The 19,917-nt window shown below is 35.6% G+C and overlaps 1 protein-coding gene across 2 annotated transcripts in view; it reads left to right on the top strand.

The window, feature by feature from the left end:
* The first annotated feature begins 473 nt into the window (after positions 1-473).
* PRRC1 (proline rich coiled-coil 1) overlaps positions 474-19,917 on the top strand; it is a 41,869-nt gene continuing 22,425 nt past the window's right edge. The window contains exons 1-4 of one of the 2 annotated variants that reach the window (XM_031968530.1): positions 474-654; positions 1,153-1,239; positions 14,477-14,596; positions 18,237-18,650. In XM_031968530.1, the coding sequence (XP_031824390.1) occupies positions 14,497-14,596; positions 18,237-18,650 (514 nt within the window). In that variant the 5' untranslated portion in view covers positions 474-654; positions 1,153-1,239; positions 14,477-14,496. Of the gene's footprint in view, positions 655-1,152; positions 1,240-14,476; positions 14,597-18,236; positions 18,651-19,917 lie in introns of those variants that run through there. The other variant, XM_031968537.1, reaches the window with a different exon arrangement.

Here is a 19,917-nt window from a genome sequence, read left to right as displayed (position 1 = left end):
CCTCAGCTTCCTTGCCTGTGAAATGACTTAGAGAAGGAAATGATAAACCATCCCAGCATCTGCAGGAAGAAAACCCCGAATGGGGTCAGGAGGAGTCCGATGAGATCGAACCCCAACCACCTGGAGCCGGAGCAGCTCAAACACCCAGAGCCTCACACTCTCGTCTGCAGTAGGAGGGGTTCTTTACAGCTCTCCTTTCTGATCCAAATCCGAGTGGCTTCTGCCGGGCTCCAGGCCCAGACTCCCAGGAGAAGCGCCTTACAGATCTCCCGGACCTGCTCATGGCTAAGAGATGACGTTGCTGCCCTTGGGGCGACCCGCGCCCCTGCTCCCCGGGGCTGCCACGTCCCGCGGCTCCCGGCGGCTCCCGGCCGCTCCCGCGCGGCTCCCGGCGGCCCGGAGCTCCGGAGCCGGGCGCGGCGCCGATTGGAGCACCGCGGCAGAGGAGGGGCCGGGAGGGCTGACGTGGCGGGGACGCGTCACTGCCGCCGGCCATTTTGGAGGCCGAGGAGGCTTTTTCTGGGTGCCAGCTCTGGACCAGGGGCATCCCGGGCGTTTGGCTGGGCCCTCGGCTCTGCCCGCCGACCTTCCCCTCCAGTGACAGCCGGTGCCCTCCCCCTCAAGGCCGCCATTCGCCGCGCGGTCTCGGCCTAGGTGAGCCTCTGCGGGGCTGACGGAACTCCTACTGCCACTCACTCTCCGGGGGCGGGGGCGGGCCCGTCCGGGGACTCCGGGTCTGTGGGGGCTCTCCCTAGCTGCGTGGCTGGCTGGGGGGAGGGGGCGTCATAGCGGGCCGGGGCAGAGAAGCTTGGGAAGCATCGCGGGGCGTTGGAAAATGAGCCTCGCTGGGGCCTAACGTTAATGAGTGACTTGTTGGAGGATGTGGGCAGGGAGGGAGGGAGGGAGGGAGGGAGTCGGCGCTGGAGACGTGGCAGAAGCGTGGAGCAGCGGCGCCGCGTTTGTGCCGACTGGCTCTCTGGGAGGTAAGTTACGGGGCTCTTTAGATGGGGAACTCAAAGCTAAGTAAGATACGGGGGAGGGGAATTGGAGCCTCAGGCACCGCCCATCCCCCACCCTCGGACCCTTAGTCCGGCTGGAGTCTCCCCCCAAGCGCTTCCCCACCGGAATACGGATTTCCTTCTCTCCGTGCAGGTCGCACCGGTGCTGCAGTTTTTTTTTCCTTCGGGAGAAGCCTAAATCACGGAGAGATTAAGTGACTTGCCCAACATCACACAGCTTGTAAGTACCGGAGGTGGGACATAGAGGAAGGGAAAGCTTTTATTAAGGGTTTCCTCATCGGCATTCGCATGCAATTTAATTAGAAAAGGCTCCATTGATTTCTCAGATCCTTTTCCAGACTTATAGTCTATGTGTTCTGGAATGTTCTGGAATAACAGGGGTCAGTCACCTTTAATCACCTATGTGGCGACTATGTCACTGTGTGTGAGGGCTTGAGCTATTATAGTAATTATGTGATGGGAGATAAAGAAGGTGAGGCTAGAAATGATAAGGTTTGACAGTGGATTGATGAGAAGGAGGAGTTAGGGATGCATCAAGATAACCTTAGTAACTGAGGATAGTGCTCTTGACTAATAAAAAAATTAAGAAATAAAGGTTGGGGTGGAAAAGTAAGTTTGAGCGTGCTATGGGGCTTCTGGTTTGAGATGTCCAAAAGGCAGTGAGTTGATGAGGAGGACCTTTAGTTTGGGAGAGAAACCAGGATATAGAATGATCTGTACAGGGATTAAAGTTGAATTTACAGGAAGCTGCTAAAATTAGCAGGTGAGGTATAGAGAGAAAAAAGAAGAGGGCCCAGAGCCCAGGACAAAGGTGTAGAGGGATGCTCGTGGTTAATGTGCATGACATGAAAGAAGAAAGCAAAAGAGACCGAGGAGAGCTAAGAGCAAACAGTGTCATGAGAGCTGAGGAAGGAGAGAGAATCCTGGCATTACTGAAAAAGGGTACAGAAAGGCCTTGAAGAATGAATGCTGAGAAAACGTAATTAGATTTTGAAATTAAAGTCATTGGTAACTTTGGACGTGGCAGTTTCAGTGGAATGATGCAGAGAGCCAAATTGTAGAGATTTTTAAAATGAGAGGAAGTGAAGGCACCTACTGTAGATGACTCTCAGAGTTTAGTGGGGAAAGGGCACACAAATATATAGCAGGGATAATTAGATGAAATGAAGGTTTACTATACATGGGTGAGATGATGTTTGTAGATAGCATTTAAGCATCCAATAGAACACTAGGAATGATAGTGAGGGCTTTTTGCTACAGAAAATGGAAGTGAATGAGATCAAGCTAGACATGAGTTGGTCTTGGCAAGAAGTGTCACCTTCTCTTGTGAAATAGGAGTGAACGAGGAAATAGTGAGGAAAGATGGGTGAATTATGTGAGATGAGTTAGAAATGGAAATTCTGTGTGAATGGATTCTTTCTTTTTTTCCCCCCAGTGAAAGTGGAAAGATAAAAAAAAAAGTGCCAGAAGAGTTTATATTTGCTCCCATGGAGCCGCTGGAATTTATTGACTGGGAATCTTTTGACATTAGAAGAATAATTCTGGTAGCTGTGTAAACAGGGAAAGATTTGAGATAGGGAGATCAATCAGGAAATTAATTGTGTAGTCCATAAAGATATAGTAAGAGTTGTGTGAGATAGAGGAGACCTATGGGGGAGAGGTTGTAGAGATTAAAAACTACATTTAGCAACAGATTGTGTGGCATCAAGGTTGATCCTAAGTTTGTAAAATCTGTGTGATAGAAATAATGGTTGTACTTTTGACAGAAACAGGGAAGTTCAAAAGGAGATATTTGGAATGGGAAATTGCAATGATAGTACATTGTTTGTAGTGTCTAATGGTAATTGGAGATCAGAAGAGACACTAAATCATGATATACAGGTCTTTGATTTATCTGTTTAGAGATGATAAACGCTTGCAACCTGATACATAACCAGATGACAAGAGGTATAAAGAGAACAGAACTGGACAGAGCCTTGGGCTACTTTCAGCTTTACAAGGGCAGCATCTGGATAGAGATCCATCTAAGAAACTTTAGTCAAGTATTATGGAAATCTTGAAAAATATGAAGGCTGCAAGAAGTCTTATCAGGTTTTGTTTTGCAATTAAGAGATCACTGGTGCCATCTAAGGGAGGGGGTGGAAAGAAGGGAGGGAGAAAAAAAAAGTTGGAACACAAGGTTTTACAAAGGTGAATGTTGAAAACTGCATGTATTTTGAAAATAAAAAGCTTTTTAAAAAATCTTTCCAAGAAGATACAAAAGATTGATTAAAAAAAGAGAGAAAGAGAGAGAAAAAGATCACTGGTAATTGTAGAGAGAGTAGTTTCAATCAAGTGTTGAGGTCAGAAGCCAGATTGCAAACACTTGAGAAGTCAGTAAAAGAAGAGGGAAGGCAATAACCATCTTTTCTTCACAATTTGTCTGAGAAAGAAGAGAAATGTAGGATGATAGTTTGAAGTTTGTAGAGAGAATTCCGAGGTAAATGGTCTTTATTGGAGGAGAGAAGTTTTGGAACTGAAAAGGCATGGAGAATCAATCAGGAAGTGACTGCGTTAGTACAATGAGAGTGCAGTTGAGATTGCTTAAGAAGTTTGTAGTAGACAAGGTAGCTTGGTTGCTGCTTTCCTCGGGGTTTGTTTCAGCAGCATGTGAATTAGGGAGGCACATGGGGAATTAATTCATAGTTGGGAGTATATCAAGAGTTGAGCAATACTAGGACAGGGGACAAAGGGGTCAAGAATAGAGAGTAGTGTGAAGTAGATATTGTTAACTAAAAGATCTAGACTGGAAAGAGAAGATGAAGCCAGAGCAGGATAGGTGTACTATCCTGTTACTAACATAGTAAGAAAGAAATATAAGGAGGAGAGAGTGTGATCTGAATTTGGAGTCAGAAATTTTGATCCTAGTCTTAACTCAGTTTAGCAGCTCTGTCACTTTGGACTTGCTGAGCCCTAGTTTCTTTATCTGTACTATGAGGATAATAATATTTAGGCTACTTAACTCAAATTATTGCTGTAAGGATCAGAGGAGATAATTATCAAGTGTTTTGTGACCCTTAAAGTGCTATATAAATGTAAAAGAATACTCTTACTCAGTACCTTACAGAATACTACTAGTACCTTACAGAAATCCATGGTTTCATCCTCATGTAGAGAGCCAATTAAAAAATTGATTTGGATTTGTAAACTGAGGAACAATGAAGTGTTAAAGATAAGCTTGAGAACCTTGATGAATAGGAAAGTGTTATCCTTAGCAAGGCTAAGGAATTTCATGAAAAGGGATGTTTTAGAGGAAAATAATTTTAAGAAGCAAAAATGAGAAAGGAATTGAATAGACAAAAATTCAAGTAACAAGAATTTATTAAGCACCTACTAGATGCCAAGCATTATGGTCATTGCTGAAGATACAAAGTTTTAGGAATGTTCTTGACTGAGGCCAGTTTCCTAATGGTTTATATCTGATGTTGGAATGACTGCCTTATAAGTCATTGAGCACTTAAGGGAGAATAGAAAGACTATTCTATAAGGATACTCCAACACTTGGATAAACCCAGCCTCTTTTTCTTTCACAAGGAAACTGAAAACTTGTCAGGGTGCTGAGGCTGAGTGTTGACTAGCTAGGTCTGAATAATTCCACAAAAGCAGGTAGGCCTTTTTTATTAATTAACAATAAAGAGTTTGGGCTCTTGGACTTATTGACGATCTAGCAGTGTCTCATCCCTAAAGTAATTTTTTTGGCACAAAAATCATCTTAATAGTTACTGTATAGCTGTGTTTTAAACTTAGCATTATTTTCTGAAAATTTTTAGTTGTGTAATGATGATGAAGGGAGTAAAATTTTCTGATAATTCATTTTACAACATCTCAAGTAAGATAGGTTATCATTCCCATTTTACAGATGAGAAATAGGCCAGAGAGGCAAAATGATTTTTCCCAAAGTTAGAGGTAGGAAGTGGCAGATTTAGTCTGTGAATTCATGTGTTCAGACTCCGAGACCAGTGGTCTTTATATTGAAACATGTTTTCCGTATCACTGATGAAAGGCAAGAAAAATATTTTATTGTCTTGTGGAGGTGATACAAATAGTGTTATCTTTATTTAATAATAATAATAATAATAAATTATATAACCCTTTAAATTTTGCAGAACACTTTACTTATGGTGGCTCATTTAAACCTCCCAACTCTTTATTCAGATCTAATTTATTTTATCTTGCCATCTCTGAAAGAGGAAGGCCCCCTCATTTTATATATTAGGAATCTAAAACCTACCTAATGAGTTAGTAGAATTGAACTAGGACTCAGGTCTCCAATTTCTTCATCTTCTGTTGCACTGAAGCATCTCTATTTCTACTCTTTGTTGAATATTATTTATAAAAACTATATATAGGTAAGCACTATTTTCTTCCATCTTTCATATTTTACTGTTTTAATATAATTATCTTGTTAATAATTAATACAAATTTATGACTTTAAATCTCTAAGAATCATTTTATATATCAGATCTCAGATTATTAAACTTCTAAAGATCTATTAGAAAGTAGCTGTGGTTTATGCTTTATACTTTTTGGTAGTAATTTTATGAATTTACTGTTTTATATTTAGCAGGGTTAGTGTCTTTATTTATCTTTATTACTCCCTTTTCTTTGAAATATTTTATTGTCTTGTCTTTTTTTAACATCAGTTTAATTTTCCACTGATTTTTCTTCTTACCCCTTTACAGCTCTCACTTGTAACAAGTGTAATTATGCAGAGTAAATCAGCACATTGGTCTGTGTGAAAATGTGTGTTTTATTTTTCAACATTAGTCTCCATTTATTGCTAGAAGCCAACGACTTGCTTTACTATTAAGTCTTCTGAGGTCCTTATGAATCACTGTATCTATTAATGTTTGTAAGATTTTCAGTGTTTCCTTTACATTATTATGAGCATCATAGATTAAAGACAGTTCTTGATTTAAATTCTCATTATGCAGATTCAGGCTCTGGTGTGGGCAGAATTAATAGGCCCTACACTAAGAATCTTTGTGCTCAGCCACTGAAGCTCTCTGGCTTGAGGTGGGATTCCAGAAACTGAAGCCACTCAGGTGTCAGGATTAGGGCCACTTGGAACCCACTGAGTGGAGGGAGAGTTCTGGTGAACTGTCTACAATCCACTTAAGCAAAAACTAGCTATATCATCTTCATTTTCCTTAATTCACTGTCAGTTTATATGTCTTTTCAACTTAACTTGAATTCTGCATATTCTTAATTTCTTAAAATGTATTACTGTTCCATTACATTTATATAATAGATTGTTTAGTTATTCCTCAATTGATAGGCATCCCTTTATTTTCTAGTCCTTTGATAAAATAAAAAGTACTGTTATAAATATTTTTGTCATAGACAAGTTACTCTTCACTGACAATATTACAGCCTATCTCGGGTTAGGATTAGATGAGATGATATTTATAAAGCACTTATCACAGTATCTGGCACAGATTAGGCATTTAATAAATATTTGTTCTCTTCTTCCTTTCTTTAAATAGTAATTTCCTCGAGTAACTGAGGTCTTTGGGTTTATTAAGCACAATGTTACTGTATTTGCTTCTCTATGTTTTATATCTATTCTGTTCCACTGATTGTCCCCTCTTTAAAAAAAAAAAAAGTACCAAATCATTTAAATTTTTAATGCTTTGTAGGAAATTTTGTGATCTGACAGATTACCTTTTTTGCATTATTACCCATTAGATTGTTGAACTTTTATTTTTTCATATTCTATTTGATATATTCATATGATTATTTTTCATATGTCATCTTTATTTCTAACTTTATAAGATATTCTTATGGGAATTTGGGATAGCAATTAATTATATAAATTAGGAAGTATTACTTCCTACTCATGAGCAATTTGTATTTCTTCAATTATTTAGATCTGCTTTTATTTCTACAAAGAATGTTTTATACTTGTCAGGATAGCTAAATCATTGAAAGTTAGTTCCATGTGAACTGGGACATTGATTCATTGTTGGTGGAGTTGTGAACGAATCCAACCATTTTGGAGAGTAGTTTGGAACTATGCTCAGAAAGTTATCAAACTGTGCATACCCTTTGATCCAGCAGTGTTACTACTGGGATTATATCCCAAAGAGATTATAAAGAAGGGAAAGGGACCTGTATGTGCACGAATGTTTGTGGCAGCCCTTTTTGTAGTGGCTAGAAACTGGAAACTGAATGGATGTCCATCAGTTGGAGAATGGCTGAATAAATTGTGGTATATGAAAATTATGGAATATTACTGTTCTGTAAGAAATGACCAACAGGATGATTTCAGAAAGGCCTGGAGAGACTTACACGAACTGATGCTGAGTGAAATGAGCAGGACCAGGAGATCATTATATACTTCAACAACAATACTAGATGATGACCAGTTCTGATGGATCAGGCCATCCTCAGCAACGAGATCAACCAAATCATTACTAATGGAGCAGTAATGAACTGAACTAGCTATACCCAGAAAAAGAACTCTGGGAGATGACTAAAAACCATTACATTGAATTCCCAATCCCTATATTTATGCACACCTGCATTTTTGATTTCCTTCACAAGCTAATTGTACAATATTTCAGAGTCTGATTCTTTTTGTACAGCAAAATAACGTTTTGGTCATGTATACTTATTGTGTATCTAAGTTATATTTTAATATATTTAACATCTACTGGTCATCCTGCCATTTAGGGGAGGGGGTGGGGGGGTAAGAGGTGAAAAATTGGAACAAGAGGTTTGGCAATTATTGATGCTGTAAAGTTACCCATGTATATATCCTGTAAATAAAAGGCTATTTAAAAAAAAAAAAAAAAAAAAAGAAAGTTAGTTCCATGTGGTGAAAATTGGGGGGAGGAATACAGAAGGAGACTTTTGCTCTAGGCCATTATGGTGTAAAAGTTGAGGAACAGTCAGTCAATGAAAGAGAAAAGGATCAGTTCATTCTCACATATAATTCCTGAATCAGTACATTTCCAGATATTCTATAACTTCTCTAATTTTTGTATATAGCTTCTCTTTCCGGCTGATAAGTTCTGTTGCTTATATACAGGAATGCTGATGATTTATGTGGCTTTTCCTCTATCCTTTGGTAGGGAATTGTTTCAATTTTTAGTTGACTGATTTCTTACATTATGCTATCATATCATCTGCCAAAAGCATTAATTTTGTTTTCTTCTTGTTTATGCTTGTTTCCTCAGATTCTTTTTCTTGCCTTATTTCTTTAGCTAACAGATCTTTAGTGATATGTTAAAATAGTAGTGTTGATAATGACATCTTTGCCTTACCTCTATTTTATTGGAAAGGCTTCTCAACTTTTCTCACCTATATAAATTGTTTTGGATTTAGATAGATACTATTTAGTAAGAAAAGGACCATTTATTTCTGTGTTTCCTAGTTCTTAATAGAAACAGGTATTGTGGATTTTGTCAACTTTTCCCACATTGATTAATGTAATTTGATTTTTATTGCACTAACATGGTTTATTATAATTTTAGTCTTCTTCAAAATGACTTATTATATTTGTAGTCTTATATTGAACCAACCCTTTGGTTCCTTGTATAAATTCAACCTGGTCATAGTATATAATCTTTCCATTGTCTTATTATAACCTACTTGCTAATATTTTAATAACTTAAAATCAGTATTCATTAGGATTATTGGTTGTTAGATTTTTTCTTTGCTTTGTTTCTTCTTGCCTTAAGTATCAAGCCATATATACAAATACAATCTAAAGATGGTATCAGAGATTGTTAGGATGTTTTCTAATTGCATCATTTTACATAATATTGGAATTAATTATTTTTGAATATTTGATAGAATTCACTTATAATTCTATATGATCATTGAGTTCTTTCTTTCATTGATTGGTCATTTAGTCTTTTCTTTTGCCAGTCTTGGTATTTTGTAATTTTTAATTCATTTATGTTCTCTAAATTATGGATTTAGTATATGACTAAGTAAAGTGATTTCTTATAATTATCTTTATTGTGAATTCTTTTTCCTTTTATTATTAAGAATTTTCTTTTCTCTTTAAAATTAGATATTTTTCTGTTTTTTTTTTTATCTTGGTTTTTTATTAACCAGTTGAATTTTTTTTTTTTTGCTTCCAGTTTGATTTCTTCCTTAATATTCAGAATTTTGAATTTGTTATTTAATTGATGATTTTAAATTCAGTTTTTCATGTCTTTTGGATTGTGGAAGCCATTATTTGATTTGTTGATGAAAGCACTTTATAGATATAGTTCCTTGTTGTCATCATTAATACAATTTTCTCTTGTTTGTATAAGTTGTTCTTTGATTTACCCTTTCTATAGAATTGTATTATTTAGTATCCAACTAAAAAAATCTTTAAGGGCTGGGTTTTTTTTTTTAATGTAATTTTTATTACATTGTGATCATTAAATAATATATTTTGCATTTCTGCCATTATATGCTTTGTATTGAAATATTTCTGCCTCAGTACTCTGTCATTCTTTGTAAAGGTATCATGTGTAGTGTAAAACAGATATGCAAATTCCTTTCTGTCCAATTTCATTAATCTCCTGAGATCTATTTCTTTTAAGTATTCTTTAGTTGTACATGCCTTCAACACCTTCCACTATAGTGTATATAGTAGTGTTCTTTTTTTTCTTCCTCCAGTTTGATTATTTTCTTTCAATCATATAAATGTAATGATATATTAAGTATTGATATTGGTTTGTAATTTGTTTTTTTTTTTTTTAAGAATAATAATGACTAATCTTTATTTAGAATTTTTAGTTTACAAAACCTTTTCCTCACAACAATCCTATAATTTAGCCTATGTAAATATTATCCCTAGTATACATATGAGAAATAGACTGTGTGAGTTTAAGTCAGTTACACATGATCCTATTAAGTATTGAATCCTGTCTTCCTGATCCAAGTTGGTTTTTGTCTTTTTTTTTAATTTTTTATTATAACTTTTTATTTACAAGATATATGCATGGGTAATTTTTCAGCATTGACCCTTGCAAAACCTTCTGTTCCAACTTTTCCCCTCCTTTCCCCCACTCCTTCCCCTAGATGGCAGGTAAACCAATATATGTTAAATATGTTAAAATATATGTTAAACACAATATATGTATACATATCCATACAGTTATTTTGCTGCACAAGAAAAATCAGACTTGGAAATAAGGTAAAAATAACCTGAGAAGGAAATAAAAAATGCAAGTGGACAAAAACAGGAGTGGAAATGCTATGTTATGGTTCATACTCATTTCCCATAGTTCTTTTGCTGGGTGTAGCTGGTTCTATTCATTATTGAACAAATAGAACTGATTTGAATCATCTCATTGTTGAAGATGGCCACGTCCATCAGAATTGATCATCATATAGTACTGTTGTTGAAGTATATAATGATCTCCTGGTTCTGCTCTTCTCACTCAGCATCAGTTCATGTAAGTCTCTCCAGGCCTCTCTGTATTCATCCTGCTGGTCATTTCTTACAGAACAATAATATTCCATAACATTCATATACCACAACTTATTCAGCCATTCTCCAATTGATGAACATCCATTCAATTTCCAGTTTCTAGTCACTACAAAAAGGGCTGCCACAAACATTTTTACGCATACAGGTTCCTTTCCTGTCTTTAAGCTTTCTTTGGGATATAAGCCCAGTAGTAACACTGCTGGGTCAAAGGGTATGCACAGTTTGATAACTTTTTGAGCATAGTTTCAAATCACTCTCCAGAATGGTTGGCGTTCACAATTCCACCAACAATGTATCAGTGTCCCATTTTTCCCACATCCCCTCCAATATTCATCATTATTTTTTCCTGTTATCCTAGCCAATCTGAGAGGTGTGTAGTGGTATCTCATAGTTGTCTTAATTTGCATTTCTCCGATTAATAATGATTTGGAGCATCTTTTCATATGAAATAGTTTCAATTTCTTTGTCTGAAAATCATCTGTTCATATCCTTTGACCATTTATCAATTGGAGAAATGACTTGATTTCTTTAAATTAGAGTCAGTTCTCTCTATATTTTGGAAATGAGGCCTTTATCAGAACCTTTGACTGTAAAAATGTTTTCCCAGTTTTTTGCTTCCCTTCTAATCTTGTCTGCATTAGTTTTGTTTGTATAAAAACTTTTTAACTTGATATAATCAAAATTTTCTATTTTGTGATCAGTAATGATCTCTAGTTCTTATTTGGTCACAAATTCCTTCCTCCTCCATAAGTCTGAGAGGTAAACTATCTTATGTTCTTCTAATTTATTTATAATCTCATTATATATGCCTAGATTATGAACCCATTTTGACCTTATCTTGGTTTCAGTGTTAAGTGTGGGTCAGTGCCTAGTTTCTGCCATATTAATTTCCAATTTTCCCAGCAGTTTTTGTCAAACAGTGAGTTCTTATCCCAAAAGCTGGGGTCTTTGGGTTTGTCAAATGCTAGATTATTAAAGTTATTGACTATTTTGTCCTTTGAACCAAACCTATTCCACTGATCAACTAGTCTATTTATTAGCCAATACCAAATGGTTTTGGTGACCGCTGCTTTATAATATCGTTTTAGATCTAGTACAGCTAGGCCACCTTCATTTGATTTTTTTTTTTTTCATTAGTTCCCTTGAAAGTCTTGACCTTTTGTTCTTCCCAGTGAATTTTGTTATTTTTTCTGAGTCATTAAAATAGTTTTTTGGGAGTCTGATTGGTATAGCACTACATAAGCAGATTAGTTTAGGTTGTATTATCATCTTTATTATATTTGCTCACCCTATCCAAGAGCACTTAAATTTTTTTCCAATTGGTTAGATCTGATTTTATTTGTGTGGAAAGTGTTTTGTAGTTTTGCTCATATAGTTCCTGACTTACCCTTGGCAGATAGATTCCCAAATATTTTATACTATTGGCAGTTACTAAATGGAATTTTTCTTTGTATCTCTAGGTGTTGGATTTTGTTAGTGATGTTTAAGAATGCTGATGACTTATGTGGGTTTATTTTATAACCATCAACTTTGCTAAAGTTGTACATTATTTCTAATAGCTTTTTAGTAGAATTTCTGGGCTTCTCTAAGTATACCATCATATCATCTGCAAAGAGTGATAATTTGGTTTCCTCACTACCTACTCTAATTCCTTTAATCTCTTTCTCAACTCTTATTGCTGAAGCTAGAATTTCTAATACAATATTGAATAGTAATGGTGATAGCGGGCAACTTTGTTTCACTCCTGATCTTATTGGGAATGGTTCCAGTTTATCCCCATTACATATGATGCTTACTGACAGTTTTAAATAGATGCTACTGACTATTTTAAGGAAAAGTCCATTTATTCCTATACTCTCGTGTTTTTAATAGGAGTGGATGTTGGATTTTATCAAATGCTTTTTCTGCACCTATTGATGTTAGAATCCTAGTGATAACGCTTAAGTTAACACCTTTGAGAGTTCACACATTAGTTCACATGTTTGGGAGATTTCAGGGTTCAGTATGAGATATCTAAATTCACACCTCCCATAATCCCACTCTCAGAGGAGTCAACCTTTGAGTTTACACCTCTAAAAGAGCATAAAAACAGCTGAGCTCAGTCAGGAGAATTGAGAACCAAGATTCAGAGGGAGCTGGAGCCAACAAAAGACAAGCTGCAAGAGCTCTTGGAACCAAGGAGGGAGAGAAGCTTCAAAGAAAGATAACCAGGCCCAAGGAAAGAGATAAGACTTGGAAGGAGAAAATAAACATTTGGATTTTATCAGCTGGCTGCATTTGGAGTGATTATTACTTTGAACTGAAATTAAGGCTACCTCTAGAAAACCTCCCCAAGAAACCTGCTCACAGAGAACCATCATATATTATAGGAAAGAAGTGATCATGTGGTTTTGGTTTTTTTGATTATTGATATAGTCAATTATGCTAATAGTTTTCCTAATATTGAACTAGACGCATAGACGCATATAAATCCTACTTGGTCATGTGTATTATTCTGGGGATGATTTTCTGTAATCTTTTTGCTAATATTTTATTTAAGATTTTTGCATCAATATTCATTAGGGAGATTGGTCTATAATTTTCTTTCTCTGGTTTAGGTATCAGTACCATGTCTGTGTCATAAAAAGAATTTGGTAGGAGTCCTTCATTCCCTATTTTTTCAAATAGTTTATATAACATTTGAGTTAATTGTTCTTTAAATGTTTGCTAGAATTTACATGTAAATTCATCTGGTCTTGGGTTGGTTTGTAATTTATTACCTGTAACTTCCTGCTTATCTATATTTATATTTATGGTAGCTTTATCTGTAGTCCTGATTGCTACCTCTTTGTTTTTAAGTTAAGCTGAAGCCTAATAGATTTTGTTTTAGCCCCTCATTTTTTTGTGAATTTTTGTATTTCTTGTAAAGTTTTTGTAAACAACATATTATGGGGGTAGCTAGGTGGTACAGTGGATAGAGCACCAGCTCTGAAGTCAAGAGGACCCGAGTTCAAATGTGACCTCAGACACAACACTTCTTAGCTGTGTGACCCTGGGCAAGTCATTTAACTCCAATTGCCTCAGCAAAAAAAAAGGTGGGGGGAGGGACCTCAACATATTATGTTACTTTTTGCTTTCTAATCCATTTTGTTTTTTTCCATTTTATGAGTTAATTCAATTTATTTAGAGTTATGATTGCTAATTATATAGTTACCTTTGTCCTTTCCTTATATTTTCCCCTTTCCTACTTAACAACTCTTTCATTAGAAATAAGAAGATGGTAGAGGAGAAGCAGTTTGTCTCATGCATATGATGTTATAAACATGACATAGTATTTCCTCTTGCTATTGCTTCTCTGTGTCTTAGTACATTTATCTACATCCTCCTCCAGGGAAGATAAGTAATAAGGATGACAAAGTAAGGGAAAATATTCTTAGAAAGGGGCAATTTAAAAGAATGTTACTAAAAATAAGAGATGGAAGGTAGATAAGATTTTTAACTGCTCTTTGTTTTGTAAATAGTATATTATTTTTTTCCAATAAAGACAAGGTTTCAACATTCATTTTTTAAATGAGGTTTTGAGTTTCAATTTTTTTTTCCTTCTCTTCTTTCTTTTCCCTCCCCAAGAAGGCAAGAAATCTTCTGTCATACTTGTGATTTTGTAAGTCTGACTGATGAGGTGAAATTGTTGACCTACAATTTATAGAGTAGGTTATTGAGAAGTTAAGTGCCTGGAATCTAGGTTTTCCTGATTCCCAGATCAGCTATCTGTGTATATGTTACCTCTCTTATTCATCAAAAACAGAATATGAATGCCATGAAGACCATGTTTTTCACATTAAAAATTTTAAGGACTTCATTCTACCTTAACATTTTTTTTTTTAAACAAAATGCTTTTTCAAAAAATTTTAAATAATTAAATGTGGATGTTTACTTGACTGTGCTAACTCTGATTTTTCCTGCTTTTTTTTTTCTGACTATTTATACCACATTTTTACAGTATATGACAATCAAAGCAAAATGATGGAAGAGAGTGGAATAGAGACAACTCCACCTGGAACACCCCCACCAACTGCTGCAGGAAAAATATTTACAACATCTACTACTGCTGTCCCTCTAGGTATATGTGGCTGCTCAGTAGCTAATTTATTGAGGATTTTTAAAAATCTTTGCAAATAAAAATGTTAGATTTTTTTCAAAATTAGTAAAAATGTGCCTTTCAAAAAGTACTTTTAAATAAAATTATAGTATTTATGAGAGAGAAGAATTTGAAATAATTAAGTATCTGTTGTACTTTTTGTTCAGCTGACTCTGTTAACTCTGATTGGAATAATACTGGCAGGTTTTTTCCATTTAATTCCAAAGAAGGAAAATATAACTCATGAATAGAATTGTAGTTAAAAGGTTGGGTGAAGGGAATATAACTGACTAATATTGTCACTAGGTGTCTATATTGCTTAAAATGAGGGGAAATTATCCTTATGTTTAAAACTGAAATTTAAATAAGAAAACCATAGAAAATATAAATAGGATTTAAAATCCTATTATAAAGTACTTCAGTCACTCATGTGTTCTATTGATTTAATATTCAGTGTTGTTTATCAATTTGTATTTGACATTGTATGGTATTTGTATGCAGAATAATTACAATTCTTCTTTTTTGTAACAATAACAAAAAAAAAATCTCAAAACATTGATTGAATGACTTCATATACCAGATACTTGTCTGGTAAAGGAAGACAAAAGTTTCGGGGAACTCCTAATCTAATGCAGGAGACAATGTGCAAATAAGATATATAGGATAAGTTGGAAAAAATTGCCTAGGAGAGGGAGGCACTTTCATTAAAAAGAATAAAAAAAGATTTATAGACGTTGGGATTTTAGCTAGAACTTTAAGGAAGCCAGAAGGCAGACACAGTAGAGAAGAGAATTCCAAACTTGAGAAATAACCAGTGAAAATTCATGGTCGGAGTTCAGAGGATCTTTTCCCATTAACTACCATTTATTAAGTGCCTACTTAATGTTCCAGGTACAATGTTAAATTGTAGGGATACAGAGAGAAGCAAAAAACACTCCCTGCATTTAAGTAAGTCATAATCTAATGGAGTTAATATAGAAACAACTGTGTACAAATTTTTAGCATTAATTGGAAATTGTTAACAGAAGGAAGACACTAGCTTCAGGGGAAACTTCCTATAGAATGTGGAGTGTTATCTGAGACTTGGGGGTGGGGAGGCAAGGAAGTTAAGAAGCAGAAATGAAAAAGGGAAGTCTTCTAGGCATGGAGGACTGTCAATGAAAATGTTTAGAATGAGGAAATGAAGTACCTTATTCAAGGAATGGCTAAAGAGCTAGTGTCATTAAGACCACAGAATATGTGGAGGGGCCTAAGGTATCAGAAAACTAGACATAGGAACAAGTCAGGTTTTAAAGGGTTTTAAAAGCAAGCAGAGGATTTTTTGTATTTGAACCATGAGGTAGTAGGGGAACTCTGAAATTTATTTAATAGTGAGGTCAGACCTGCATTTTGACAGCTGAGTGGAGAATGGACTGTAGTGGGGAAATCCCTTGCTCTAGGGAAACCAACCAGAAAGCTCCTATAATAATTTAGGCATGAGGAGATGAGTAACTGTACTAGGTTGATGGCAGTGTCAGAAGAGCATATTTGAAAGATGCTATAAAAGTAGAATCTATGGAATTTAATTAAATGTGGGATGCGAGAGAGAGTTGAAGACAATACTTAAGTTGTGAATCTGGTAATCTAGCTAACTGGGAAGAGAATGGTATTGATGATAATAGAGAAGTTTGGAAAAAAGTTTATGGAGAGAGAAAATGAGTCCTGTTTAGGACATGCTGAGTTAAAGATGTATATGAAACATCCAATCTGAAATGCCTAATAGGCAGTTATAGATGGAGAATGGCTGGCAAGTGATTTTTTTGTTGTGCAGTCATTTTGGTCATGCCTAGCTCTTTGTGACTCTATTTGGGGTTTTCTTGGCAAAGATATTGTAGTGGTTATTTCCTTCTCTAGCTCATTTTATAGATGCTGAACTAAAACAAACTGGGTTAAGTGACTTGCCTAAGGTCAAGCTAGTAAGTGCTTGGGCCTGTATTTGAACTCAAGTCGTCCTGACTCCATGTCTGGTTTCTGATCCCATAATTCAACAGAAACTGCTCTTTCCAAAACTATTGATAGTCTCGTAATTGCCATACCTAATGATCTTTCATTTTTCTGTAGATTCTGAGTCGATCATCTTTTTTTACTTGATATTCTCTTCTCTCCAGGTTTTTAAAATATTGCTCTGTTCTGGTTCCTTCCTACTTGTCTAATTACTTTTTTCTCTCTGTCTTTGCTGGATCTTTAGCCAAATCACACTCACTACACATAAACATTCCACAGAGATCTGTCCTGGGCTCTCTTTTTATCTGCTATATACTTTTTCACTTGATGATTTCATCAATTCCCACAAAATCAGTTATCATTTCTATGAAGATGATTATCATTTATTTATCTAGCCCTAACTCTCTTAGGGAAGCTGAGTGGTATAGTTTCTGTTGAATTATGGGATCAGAAAGCAGACTTGCAGGTGGATGAGGGATTAAAAAGAAAGGAAATATCCATTATAGATGGGTTTCTCAAAGAACTTAACCATGAAAGGGAGGAAAGATAGAGTAGAGTGGTAGGATGGCTGGAACGTGTGTGTGTGTGTGTGTGTGTGTGTGTGTGTGTGTGTGTGTGTGTGTGTTGGGGGAGAAATGAGTTGTGTTTATAGGGAGCAGAGAAGCAGCCAGTGAGACAGAGAAGATTGAAGAGAAAATGGGAATGGAAGAAGGGGCAATTTGCTGGAGAGGGCAGGATTGTATAGGATCACTGAAAAGTTATTGCTGTATGTAAGGTAAGAGTGGAAGAAGAGATAGTAGAGGAAGGCATCTGAATTGTGAGATGAGGAAAAGGGAACAAAATAGAGTTCTCTGTAAGTGGCCTCAGTTTTTTCAGTGAACTTTGAGATAAGGTTCTCTGCTGAGAAAGGATAGGGTGTAGTTTGAGGAGGAATGAAAAGGTTTGGTAAAGACACTGGTAAGTTGAATAGTTAATTAATAAAAGAGTCATAAAAGGATAGTCTTGTTGCAGTAAATGCTCAGGTCAGTTTACATAACCAATTTGGAACCAGTTAGTTTTCCTCATGATTTTCTCCAGCTTATTTCAGAGGGTCAATAGGAGAAGAGACAGTGGCTGATAGAATTAATCCAAGATTGAGGGTCTTGAAAAAAGGCAATAGAATTGGTTTTGATGGGGCAGAAAGGAGAATGTAGATAAAGCTAAGAGGAAGTGATTAGGGAAGAGTTAAAGTTATCTCTATCCAAGTGGGTTTAATAGTGTTCTTGAATATTTTCTGACTGGTTTTAAAATCAAGAACAGTCAGAAATGAATGAGAAGCAACGAAAAAATAGTATAAAGCCATTAAAATAAACACCTCTCCAACTCATAATCACCATGGAAATTCCTTTTTATAACTAACATGCTTTAATTTACTTTAAGTTATTGGATTTTTTTCTTGTTTATAAAGTTATTGTTGAAATTCATTTGAGCCAGATTTCTCTTAATTGATAAGCATGTGAGGAATTTTTCAGTAATCTTTTCACTAATGATTATTGGAGGAATATTTTGATAAATTTGACTATTGAAAGAAAATTATAAAATGATAAAGAAATTTTTATAAGATATTGTCAATAATATTTTGATTTTTTTTCCTCCCCAGATTGGAAGAAGTCATTTTCTTCTACTTATACAACTCCAATGCAATCCTTACCACCACAAACACTCTCTACAACTGTGCCATCATTTGGTCCCATGAAGAGTTCAGCTTCTTTGTCTTTTGTATCACCTTCACCAGTTTCTGTTATGTCATCTGTTGCTGCTGCCTCACCTCCTGTTTGTATAGTTCCATCTCCCCTTTCCTTATCAACTGCTACAGTCTTCAGTAGTGATGCCCCTCCCCAGTTTTCACCTTTGCCTAAAAGTACTGCTTCAGTCACTGTTACTCCCCCTCCTCCTGCGGGTCCTCCTACATCAGGATTTTCTGTTGATGCAGTCTATGACATCACGAGGGGTCATGCAGGAAGAACTCCCCAGACACCTTTGATGCCATCATTTTCTGCACCTTCTGTTACAGGTAGCTCTTTTTTGCAAGAATGTTCCTAAATATATTACTCTGTATTTTGGTTCCAGTAGCACATCACCTTATGTGTGCTTGCTAGTGAAGTTAAATGAAACTTCAGTCATGAAACATATTTCTGAATTGCATTTTGAAGATTTACAGTAGCTTAAAATTTGGCCCAGAATTCTTTGTTACAGTTCTGTTCTTGACATCTCAGGAAAACTTATCCAGGTAAATTGAAGAAGATTCTCACAGGCCAGTAACTAGAGGGCTTTAGCAAGTATTGTAGTTCAAGGAAATAGGTGTTCAACAAGCTCTCTAAAAAAAAAAAAAAAAAGCTTTTGCATATTAGTAGTAATAAAGGACACTTGCTGTCCCTGCTTCAAAATTACTTGTTTTCCTAGAGAATGATTTGGGGAACAAATACAGCTCTACTACTCTTAGACAGTCAGCATTTTTAACTTTCTGCTGCTTACCATTTTTATTAAGAAAAAAATAATTATATATATATAGATATAGATGTAATTTGTATTTTTAAATCACTATTTTAACAAGTTCTAGATAGCCTGTTTTTCTTTCATTAGTTTAGCATGAGGCATGAATATTGTATTTGTACCTGCTACATATAAATTTTAAATTTGAATTAGATAATATATCTCTGCTAAAGTTCTGTCTTGGTATCTTACTGTGGCATTGAGTTAACTTAAACTTGACTTTAACTTAAACTGAGTTAACTTAAAGGCAATTCCAGTAGAGTACTTTAGCTCAGAATGCCCAACCAATCTGGAGTGGACTTCAGTATAGATCTTGCTTTGGATTCTATATTTATTTTCCAAGGACCAGATAAATCCAGAGTCTAGTTTTATTCTTTACCATATTGGTCATAGAGTAATGACCTTCTTTGATGTAGTGAGTCTTGAAGAACATTTAATGAGATACAGAAGAGTTGAATGAACTCTGCATTAGTGGAAGTAATGTTCATGGATGAAATTTATAGAGCTTTGAAATATTGAAACAAGTATGTATTATATCCATTACACATACACACACACACACACACACACACACACACACACACACATATACACATACTCTCACTCTCTAATGCTCAAGATTTCAATAGTATACATAAATAAGTTTATTCTTAAATCAGTTTAAAGTTATTTGGATGAGTTATATATACAAATATTATCCATGCTTTGCAGGTGAGGCTTATTTAAAAAAAAAAATCTTTAGATGTTAAGTTGTAATTAAATAAAAGGTATATTGAGTTATCTAGTTC

The sequence above is a fragment of the Sarcophilus harrisii genome, chromosome 1, assembly GCF_902635505.1.
Source record: "Sarcophilus harrisii chromosome 1, mSarHar1.11, whole genome shotgun sequence".
NCBI classification, from domain to species: Eukaryota; Metazoa; Chordata; class Mammalia; order Dasyuromorphia; family Dasyuridae; genus Sarcophilus; species Sarcophilus harrisii.
This window is presented reverse-complemented; position numbering and strand designations above follow the sequence as displayed.